The sequence below is a fragment of the Triticum aestivum genome, chromosome 7B (genome assembly GCF_018294505.1).
Source record: "Triticum aestivum cultivar Chinese Spring chromosome 7B, IWGSC CS RefSeq v2.1, whole genome shotgun sequence".
Taxonomy (NCBI): domain Eukaryota; kingdom Viridiplantae; phylum Streptophyta; class Magnoliopsida; order Poales; family Poaceae; genus Triticum; species Triticum aestivum.
In genome coordinates this window covers 200,345,299-200,356,561 of record NC_057813.1, presented here as the reverse complement: position 1 = coordinate 200,356,561, position 11,263 = coordinate 200,345,299, and the positions used below count along the sequence as shown (strand labels likewise).

Below are 11,263 nucleotides of genomic sequence, written 5' to 3'. Positions count from 1 at the left end.
CCCACCAGGGTAGCAAATGTGTAATAACAGCGTAGTTACACACTAAACAACATCTTCCCCTTCATGTCTTTCTATCTTTCTAAGATTTCCTCTCATATGTACATACCATGCTCGCAACGTTCAACGAACGCAACCTCAACGACTGAAGAATGGTGCAATGAAGTGTGCGCTAGTTTGTAAGTGTTTCTTTGAAACGATTTTGTTTTTCAAAAAATTGAAACGATTTTGTAAGTGTTTCTCAAACCATGGTAAACGCTTCGGTAACCTGGGTCAGGTGTGAACGGTTACAAAAACCTTACGATGACATGTGAGGCCCCAAGAGCAGTAGACTGTATCCAATGTGGAAAAAGAATAAAAGTAATGCTGCCCGGAAATAGAAGTACAGCCCGAGTCCAGTGGTTAATCGTCCTGCAGCGTATATCTGCATATCATGTACTCCTTTCCATACTAGGTACATCCATTTGAGCGACAACTAATTTCAGACAAACGGAATATCTACTTTCTGTCTTACTTTCATACTATTTTTTGATTTACAAAGAAAAGAAATGGCAAGATTTGGCTGAGGAGAAACGGATGTCCAGCAAAGCATGCAATGCCTACGCGGGATTATCAATGAGGCGGTCGCTTGCTAACGAACGAAGGAACGAACTGACTAAGCAACCAACTAACAACCCTCCTAGAAAGACTGTCAAAAGGAAAACGAACCCTCCTAAACCCCCGCGTGAAGAAGACGAGATCGGTGCTGGCAGTATTTATTAAACACTGGAGGCAGCTCTGGCTGTTGGTGACGTCGATCTCTCTCTCTCTCCCCCCGCTCCGCGCGATGGAGCTCCAGCCGCCAGCCGACGACGTCGTGGTCCAGCTGAGCGCCGCCGCCGTCGCGGCCGTCGACGAGAGGAGCTCGATGAACCACGACGGCGACAACGCCGGCGCTGGGGACGGCGGCCGCGCGCGCCGCACCTTCAGCCAGTACTACAAGATGGAGCACCGCAAGGCTCCGGTGCGTATATATCCGCCTTTTATATAAAACTTTTGCAGATCGACGCGCGCGCAAGCCGCCATTTCTGGCTCCCTGACGCAATCGATCCATGTGCGATGGCAGGATTTCAAGTGGTGGCAGATCGGGGTGCTGAGCTACCAGTCGCTGGGCATCATCTACGGCGACCTCGGGACGTCGCCACTGTACGTGTTCTCCACCGTGATGCTGCCGGACCCGGGGGAGGAGGACTTCCTCGGCATCCTCAGCCTCATCCTCTGGACGCTCACCCTCATCGGCCTCCTCAAGTACACCTTCATCGTGCTCCATGCAGACGACCATGGAGAAGGTAACGACCGCCGCTCACCCGCAAAAAAAAAAAAAAAAAAAACAAAAAAAAAACGACCGCCGCTACTGGATCGATCTCCTTCCCATTACATTACGGTGACCTTTGGTTGACGGATACTGCTGCGTCTATTTCCTTTGTCCTCTAATCCAATCATATGTGTACTACTAGATCCGAGTAGTTTTGGCAAAATCCTGGTATCATATTTTGCATGTAAGTACAGATCCGCCTTTTCTGATTACCTAACGTAGTAGATTGGAATCATCAGTGCGTATCTCAGCAGCTGCTCTCGAGATACGTTGTTGAACGTTGGTCGCCGTATGATCTTTTTTTTTTATCCAGACGTTACCCCGGTTCCATTTTGCGTTAAAACAAAACCATCAGTCCTACTCCAGTTCCAAAAAGTAAAAACGAAAAGTCTGATACACGAGGCAGATTTTGATGCAATTTGAATGTTCTGATTTATTGCTCGATCCACTGGGAGAATAGGGATTAGTATTAGTTGATCGTGAATGTACGAGAATGCCATTTTTAAGTAACTTTAAGATTCGTGCAAACTTTTTAGGGGTGTGTACCGAACCAAAACTCAAGAAAAAATGGCCAAGAAAATATTTCCACCACCATACAATTCTGCATCTACAGTAATATCACAAGCACAAATACCCTAAGGACGTACTTGATTGTTTGGATTTGATATTCTTCTGCTTGCCAAAAAAATCTTGTGGACTTGTTGCAATATGATTTTGGAGCGTACTTACACACACTCTTACTTCCTGAAGGTGGTACCTTTGCCCTGTACTCGCTCCTGCGTCAGCATGTGAATTTCAGCGGAAGCATGCCGATGCCAGTCACACGGCTGGCATCCGACATTAATCTCAAGTTTCACAGCAAAAAGAAGAAACTGCCGTCTAAGATGCGCGAGTTCTTGGAAAGAAGCACAACAGCACAGTCAGTCATCACCTACGTCGTGTTGATCGCGACTTCCATGGTGATGGGTGATGGTGCCCTCACTCCAGCCATCTCAGGTACTCCAACCTGGTCGTTCCTATTAGCCACTTCAAGAGTGACAAGAAATATAAGTTTAATTCTCACAAGTTGAATATGTCCTGACGTTTCTGTTTCTATCTAAAAAACAGTTCTGTCGGCCGTTCAAGGAATCCAATCAAGATCTCCTAAAATAACACAAGGTAACAGCTGCTCATTTGTTTGTTTTATTTAGCTAGCGCAGTCCTACTTTACAAGGTCAGTAAAAGCAATAACAATCTGTTTGCTTGTTCCAGATCATGTTGTCATTCTAAGCGTGATTATACTGATCATTCTGTTCCTTTTTGAGAACTATGGGACAAGCAAAGTCAGCCTCGCTTTCTCTCCTATTATCTCCTATGGTTTGCGTTTGTCTCGCTCATTGGACTGTACAATATTATCAAGTATTACCCACCAGTTCTCAAAGCCGTGTCGCCACTCCACATAATAACTTTCTTCGCAAGGAACAAAAGAAAAGCCTGGGAGCAGCTTGGAGCAATTGTTCTATGCATAACGGGTTAGCACTTTACTTCTTATGTTTCTTAATATTGAAATCATATACATATCTACTAATTTTGTTTTCATTTACTTGATCTCCTTATGGCTAAATGTTGGTGATTATAATCAGGTGCCGAAGCTATGTTTGCTGACCTGGGTCACTTCAATAAGTCATCGATTCAGGTAAATGAACATTTAATTTTAAGATGATAAAATTCAAGTGCTAACTATATTCCTTCCTTTCCCCCTGCAGATGGGATTTTCAGCAGTAGTTTATCCATCAATGATCCTTGCGTATTCTGGCCAGGCAGCATTTTTGATCAAGAACCCTTCTAAGCTCAGGACGACGTTCTACAGTAGCACCCCAGAGCCCTTGTTTTGGCCCATGTTTATCATAGCTACTTTATCTGCTATTGTTGCAAGCCAGGCATTAATATCAGCCAGTTTCTCCATCATTCGACAATCAATTGCATTAGGTTGTTTTCCAAGAGTTACGATGAAGCATACCTCAGAAAAATATGAAGGCCAAGTATACTCTCCAGAGGTCAACTACTTGATGATCACGTGCATCCTGATAACTTATGGGTTTAAAGGGGGGCCACAGATCGGGCAAGCCTTTGGTGAGCAATCTAGTATATGCTCGTGTTATTCCTAATTGTCAGTCTATTATATGCTCATGTTATTTCTAATTGCAACTGACCATGTGATCTATCCATGTGAAATAAGAGTTATTGCTAAACTACATTTAGCCATTTAACACCACCGAACATAAGAAAATAGTAACATACGAAACGCCTGATTGTTTGGTTGGTACTTGCACAATATGATAGTGGTAGCCTGCCATTGTTATTGTGCTAGAAACAAGAAAGGAAACACTTCTCTGTTTGGATAGATGCAATAGCAGTAATGCAAAAGGTTGACATGCATTGGTTGCAATCTGACTGGACGTTCTTTCATTTTGTTTGCAGGCACAGTAGTGATATGGGTTATGCTGTTTACAACAACCCTCATGACAGTTGTCATGGTTGTCGTCTGGCAAACCAACATCATAGCAGTCGGCCTGTTTTTCGCTCTCTTCTTTTGCATTGAAGGGATTTATATGACCTCACTTCTAAACAAGGTCTTACAAGGTGGCTGGGTTCCATTTGCAAATACTGCATTTTTCCTTGCAATTACAATGTCTTGGACTTATGGGAGACGCAAGAAGAATGAATATGATGCAGCCAATTTGGTGGGCAAGCAGGAGTTCATTAAAATAGTAACAGGGAGCAGCCAGGTACCTGGGATATGCATCTTTTGCACAGACTTGATGAATGGCATTCCACCTATTGTTCGCCACTATGTTAAGCACACGGGTTCCATCCGTGAAGTGATGGTATTTGTCACTGTGAGGATTCTTCCAGTGAGATCTGTCCTTCCAGAAGAGCGCTTCCTCGTAGACAAACTAGATCATGTTGGTGTTTATAGGTGCATACTCCAATATGGCTATATGGATAATCACAACATGGATGATGATGACTTCGTTGTATTAGTTGTTGCATCCCTCAAGCAAATAGCTGACAATGATGAGATCTTACTGTTGGATTCAGCTTTCACAAATGGAACAAGCTTTGTGATTGGAAGGACTATTCTAAAGATGAGCATCACACGGAACTGCTTCAAGCGCTTCGTTATTAATAACCTTTACAGGTTCCTGCAAAAGAACTTCAGGTCCAACATGTCTAGTCTGAAAATAGCTCCTGGCAAAACCTTGCAGGTTGGAATGCACTATGAGATCTGAGGAAGGCAACTCGCAGATGCATATGCATGGGATCCTGATGTCTTGGGTGTGTAACATTAGTGAAGATGTCATTTAGATATTTTCCGAAAGCTATCTTGGTCAAACTTTAAACCGCACCAAAGTTTTGTATGTCTCACATTTATTCATAGACCTACTAGGGAGGTTTTTGTTCCAGCATGGTGATATTTAGCTGTTTGATGAACTGCGAAATCATTGTCTGTTTAATTCCAATTATACATGCATGAATGCCAATTTTCAAATGTCGGTCAAATTGCTAAAACTAGCAAGAAATATATATTTTTATCCATTAGAGTACAGTGTCATGCAATTGATTATGTAATCCATATTTCCGTAGCATCTACAACATGTCAACATCTCCAATGAATGCCTGTATTTGGTAGTTAGTTATATCTATATATCTTTGGGTCATTTTGGTTTGATTAGTGTTTTGATCAGAATGTTTACCTACATTCTCTATGACAAAAGAATGTCACAAATCATGTTCTTTAGCAAAACTAACTGAATGTTTGGTTGCAAATAATATTCTCACTCTAGTGACTTGCATATAGAACATCAGTGATGTTTACCAGGACAGTTTTATTTCACGGCCAACAATTTTGCGACACTATTCATGTGGATGGTGTAATATTTCGAAGTGGCTGCAAGGGTATACTGCTCTTAACATACAGAAATTAATAGAGGCAATCTTCAGAAGCTTATCATGTTGTACAAAACGATTGTGTTTCTGGAATCTGGAGTAACCATACTCCTAAAAACGCTAACAGAAAAAGAACAGGTGGAATTTTTATTGCTTGTTGCACTCATATATAACTTAATTGTAATCTAATAACAAAGATTACAGAGAAGAGAATATTGGAACACCAGGTACGGTGACGCCTGAATCTACGATGAAGATGTTGCCAGTTATATATGATGCCTTTTCATGGATCAGAAAACGAACCAGCGATGTTAATGCTGGATCGGTAGTGCCATTTGTCTTAAGTGGCACAATCTTCGAAACTACGGTGCTCAACCATCTCTTTTGCAACAGAGGGGCAGTTATTTCTGACTGGAATATTCCAGGCGCAATTGCGTTGACTCTAATTCCATACGCTCCTAGTTCCAAAGCCATTATCTGCACCAACACATCAAATATACCCTTTTACGAACACAATACCAAAACAAACATTTGATGAGGAATAGTGGCGGTACCTTCTTGACAGAATGCACAGCTGACTTGGAAGATGCGTATCCAATGGAGCCAGGCAGATTGCCACGGTTTAGGCCAGCAACAGACGAAATGTTGATTACTGAACCCTTTATCTTGGCATCACACATGTGTTTACATACATGCTTGGCGACGAGCCATAATCCGGTAAGGTTTGTCTTGATGAGTTTATCCCACTCATCCTCAGGCCAATCCAGTGAGGAATGAACACCTCCTGAAGTATACAAAGACAACGACGCTTACAATAATTAAATGCACAAGGTTAAGACGTTCAGTAATATGATAGCTTTTTCTCCCCTTCTCTGAGCCAAATTAACGGTGCTATAAGATCACGCACGCTCGTAATTAAACTGTTGATCAAAATAATCACACATTCGAGCTCAATTTGACAAGTATTTCCAGTTGGAGATAAATAATATAGGACCCGTTGAGTAAGGGGAAATCACTAGACAGATGTTCACACCGCGAATCGCACCCCGTATAGGTATAGCAGACTGGTTACCTCGGAGGCCAGCGTTGTTGATCAAGACGTCGATGCGGCCGAAGGCGTCCCAGGCCCTCTGCACCGCCGCCTCGACGGCGGACCCTCCGGCGGCGACGTCGATCTCGACGGCCACAGCCCAGGGATGGCTGACGGCCGCGTCCGCGGATGCGTTGATCTCGTCGCAGAGGGAGCGGAGGCGGTCGGCGCGGCGGGCGGCGGCGACGACCCGGCAGCCGGCGCGCGCCAGGTCGAGGCAGAAATCGCGGCCGATGCCGGAGGAGGCGCCCGTCACCAGCACAACCTGCCCTTCCAGCCTGCTCCACGGGGGAACCCCAGCCTTCTCCGGCAGAGACGACGCCATCGCTGGAAAGTGGAGTTTTTTTTTTTGAGGGGAGCTGGAAAGCGGAGTTGGGTAGCCACGCACGTTGTGGAAATTAAAATCAGGGTCTCGTTAAAAACAAGTCACCCCCTGAACACAGAGCTGTGTTTTTTTTTCTTTTGAGGTACACAGGGCGGTGGGTTAATACTTTGATTTTTTTCGAGAGTACGCCAACGGAGTACCATAGCTTTATACTCCCTCCGTTCCAAATTACTCGTCGCTGAATGGATGTATCTAGAACTAAAATACATCTAGATACATCCATACGTGCGACAAGTAATTCGGAACGGAGGGAGTAGAAGATAGCGGTTTAATTACAAGATTGCCCTTCGAGGTGCAAACACGAAGGACGGGTACAACTCACATGACACCAACATCTAGCTATCCTAGACTAACTTCTCACAAAACGTTGTAGTCCTCCGACGCCAAACCCAACTTTCCTCCAGTCTGCAATCTCGTCTAGTATCATGAGCGTGAGTTCATTTGCTGTCTTTTGCTCGTTGATCCTGCTGAAAACCCTAGCATTCCTCTGCTTCCAGAGAGCCCAAGCCACTGTCGTCACCAATGTGTCAAAACCTCTACGGTCAGCTCCTTTGAATCTCGTACGCACTGCGAGCCACCAGTTCTTAAACACGTTTGACTCCACTGGTCCCTGCACGTCAATCAAGATAAGGCTAAATACCCTATGCCACACCTCCTGCGCGTAAGTGCAGTTCGCGAGGATGTGATCCACGTTGTCTTCTGCCTGCATCACGTGTAGCAAGCTAATAGTTTGTCCTGTAACTCGTGCCTGGCTCTCCTGTCTGAAGTCAATACTCTGCGCTGCAGTGCCAGCTAGACGAACAGCTTGCACTTAAGCGGTGCCCAGCTTCTCTAGTTACATTCCGCCGTAGGTGATCTTGTTAGCTCGGAGCATAGGTAGTCATAAACCGACTTAGCCGTGTAGGTGCCCGTGGACTATATCGGCCAAGTAAAACTATCGGGTTGTGTCGGGTCACGCTCCATGAATACTTTGAATTCATTCGTACTGAGATATACTCCCTCTGTAATATAGGACACTTTCTAGCCAGCTACACCAAAAAACATTTTATATTCCGCTACAGAGGGAGTATGCACATATACATACTCTGTTTTTTCCTTTACGGGAAATGTACGTATATTGATGGAAAGACAAGATTCGAGAGGTGAAATTTTCAGTTTGAAACCAAGCCTTCAGATCTCTCTTTAAGAAATATTATCATCAAACCCTTTAATTTAGCATCACACATGCACCTACATACATGCTTGGCGACATGCCATAATTCGGTAAGGTTGGTCTTAATGAGTTTATTTCACTCATCCTCAGGCCATCCAGTGAGGAATGAACACCTCCTCAAGCCCATGGATAAATCTTTGATGATATTTCAATCTTTTAAATCTTTCTTAACGGACTCCTCACATGTTAAGTTTGGTCTATCCCAGCATCTCTTACAGTATCAACACACCTAAACCACCTGCTATGCAGTGATGCTTCTTGAGGTCCTATGCGAAAGAAAAAAATTGTTTATAACTTACTCTTCTCGGCAAAGGCCTACCTAACCTAAGGATCTACTTCTAATCCATATAATTGTTGAAAAGCTTAGATGACTAGGTACCTTGTGGTAAAAGCAAACCAGCATGGTTTAAATCCTAAACCTAGTGCTTGCAGCTACAAAACACATGTGGTGACTTTGTCAATCTTAAGATATGTCAATTTTGAATGATTAGTCTGTCGGATTTCGGGTTCCAGCAAACCCTTAAGGTTCGAACTCTGGGGTGCGTGAAGATCTCTCCCCTACCTATCCACGTTCCAACGCCTCGCTGAGAATCTAAGCTACACGATGAACAACATGAGGGACGCAAGGTTTATACTGGTCCAGGCCACCATTGTGGTGTAATACCCTACTCCAGTGTGTGGTGAGTGGATTGCCTCAGGGGGCTGATGATGAATAGTACAGAGGAAGAACAGCCTCGCGAGGGGTGTTCTTGTGGTGGTGTGGATCCTTTCTCCTGGGCAGGATTCGACCCCCTTTCTACTATGATGGCTAGCCCTATATATAGAGGCCCTGGTCCTCTTCCCAAATGTTGAGCGGGAAGGGCGCCAACAACGGACATTTTGAAGGGGCACATCTAGTACAACTTATCCTGACTAAAGTTGGTCTTCAACTATCAAAGGCACTGGTGATGACGCCGTCTTGGGCTCCACGGTGACCTTCGTCCTGCCGCTCTACTGGTCTTGGTCTCGTTGCATTGAAATGGTAACCTTTACGTGACACCTTGGTACCCCGCGCATGCGCTTGCTCCCTTTGCACCAAAGAGGAAACAAGGACACTACACAAGCCGGTGCCCGCCTGGTCTTGATCGTCATGGCTTGCATCACGAGCACCTCGCGAGGTACCCTCGCCTTGATCTCTCCGCCTCCTCGTGAGCTAGCCTGGCGAGGCCGCTCCTGAGGCAGCCTTCCTTCGTCCGCCCCACGAGGCTTGGCCCCTCGCGAGGGTCTTGAGCTTGAGCAGACGAAGATGGGCCGCATTGGGCCACCACTTGAGCCACGCTGCAGGCAGGAAAGTCTGGGGACCCCTGTTCCTAGAACGCCGACATAGTCCTCAACAATGAATAATTCGACTATAAAATACAAGAACACATCAACTCAACATAGAAATGAAATTAATTCCCACACCAAAAATAGAACAAAAGCACCAAAGTCTCCAAGCCAAGCCCGGCCTCGTGTTGTGGCAACCCCGCATCCTACAAAACAAGACAAATCAATTTCTCAAAGTAGCACAAAAGGTGTCTCACCGAAACCACATAATACATCAAGAACCTCATGGTAGTTCGAGGCCGCACAACTACTTCGTAGAGACCGCCCCATCCGTCATGACAAAGTAATTAGGACCTCTATATCAAGAGCAATCATGGTAACCTTACTTCAGCGAAGGTGAAAGAGCGCCTTTAAAATTCCATGTCATCCTTATAAAGATGCACTCCTATACCCACCATAAATTGAGGTTGTTGCCCTATCGGTTAGAAACCATTGGACAATTGCAATGAGCCAATAACACCTTGTGAGGTCACTGTCCAGAATTCTACTATCTGGCACATAGGTGATGTTGGGAAACGTTGCATGGAAAACAAAAAAATTCTACACACACACAATGATCTATCCATGGAGATGCATAGCAACGAGGGGGAGAGTGTGTCTATGTACCCTCGCAGACCATAAGCGGAAGCGTTAAACAACGTGGTTGATGTAGTCGAGCTTCTTCGCGCTTCAACTGATCAAGTACCGAATGCACGACACCTTCGTGTTCTGCACACATTCAGCTCGGTGATGTCCCTCGCCTACTTGATCCAGCAAGACGTCGAGGTAGTAGATGAGTTCCGTCAGCACGAAGGCATGGTGATGGTGATGGTGAAGTGATCCTCGCAGGGCTTCGCCTAAGCACTACGAAAATATGACCGAGGGTGCAAACAGTGGAGGGGGGCGCTGCACACGGCTAGGCAATTGTCTAGGGTGTGCTAGGGGTGCCCCCACATATATATAGGTGGGAGGGGGAGGGGAGAGGCAAGGAGGCGCCCCAAGTAGGACCGAATCCTACTTGGGTTCCTCCTTGCCCCCCCTTCCTTATTTACCGGAGAGGAAAGGAAAGAGGATGGAGGAGGGAAGGAAGGGGGAGGCCGAATTCCCCCTGTTGGGGATATAACTATTGGGTATGACCCGCCCAGGAGGGGCCAGGTCATACCACTGGCGGTTCATAATGAGAAGGCCCATGAAGATGTTGAAGATGGCGGTTCACGAAGCAAGCTTACTGAAGGCCCAAGACCTGGAGGAGACTTGAGGCCCATGGGCATAAACCGCCATATGTTTAACTTGTATGTTAAGGAAAGTGTAGTTGTGTCACCGAGCCGGACATGTTCTGTATGAGCCGGCCAGGACTCTGTAAGCCGCCGGGTGTCAACCTGTGTATATAAAGGGGTGACCCGGCGGCATGTTAGGGCAAGAAAGAAGAGATCAAGAACTAGGTCAAGCATATTCGCTCCCTACTAATCGAAGCCCAAGCAATACAACCCTAACTGGAGTAGGCCTTTACCTCCACCATGAGGGGCTGAACCAATATAAACTCTCTGTGTACCTTGTCCCGTTTAACCCCTTCAAGCTAACTACGTTGCGATGGCTCCACACCTAAGTCCTCATGTTAGGGCATCTGCCGTGACAATTCCACGACAGTTGGCGCCCACCATGGGGCCAACGCATGGTGGTTTCGAGTTCTTAAAGGGCAGCTTCGCAGGGCTCAAGGGATACGCTATGGGTCGGATGACTAAGAGTCGTCGCGGTATGCTCTACATTGATGACGCGGGCTGGGGCCCCGAGGCCGGTGTAATCGAGTACGGGTACCGGGTCCCCTTTGGCAGAATCCGCGTCTTCATTGGCAAGATTGATGAGTCGGAAGCTGAGCCGAACATCTGCACCGACATCATCAAGACGGCTCAGCGCGGGCGACCGCCCAAGGTTCAAGCCGCCCCAAAGCAT

At 45.9% G+C, this 11,263-nt stretch overlaps 1 protein-coding gene and 1 pseudogene across 1 annotated transcript; one reads left to right on the top strand and one right to left on the bottom strand.

Moving 5' to 3' along the window:
- The first annotated feature begins 592 nt into the window (after positions 1 to 592).
- Positions 593 to 4,735, top strand: LOC123160082 (potassium transporter 26-like; annotated as a pseudogene).
- A 558-nt stretch (positions 4,736 to 5,293) lies between these two features.
- LOC123160083 (3-oxoacyl-[acyl-carrier-protein] reductase FabG) lies at positions 5,294 to 6,750 on the bottom strand. Its single transcript, XM_044577902.1, has 3 exons — positions 6,354 to 6,750; positions 5,836 to 6,065; positions 5,294 to 5,758 (listed from the first exon to the last, which is right to left on the bottom strand). The coding sequence occupies exons 1-3, from the start codon at positions 6,694 to 6,696 to the stop codon at positions 5,480 to 5,482; spliced, it is 852 nt and encodes a 283-aa protein (XP_044433837.1). The 5' UTR covers positions 6,697 to 6,750; the 3' UTR covers positions 5,294 to 5,479.
- Between the last annotated feature and the right edge of the window lie 4,513 nt (positions 6,751 to 11,263).

Excerpts from the sequence above, each read along its gene's own strand:
- LOC123160083 (XM_044577902.1), bottom strand. The coding sequence starts at position 6,696 with ATGGCGTCGTCTCTGCCGGAGAAGGCTGGGGTTCCCCCGTGGAGCAGG. Across the intron at positions 6,066-6,353 it reads CAACAACGCTGGCCTCCGAG|GAGGTGTTCATTCCTCACTG; the intron begins GTAACCAGTCTG and ends TGTATACTTCAG. Across the intron at positions 5,759-5,835 it reads CTGTGCATTCTGTCAAGAAG|ATAATGGCTTTGGAACTAGG; the intron begins GTACCGCCACTA and ends GTGTTGGTGCAG.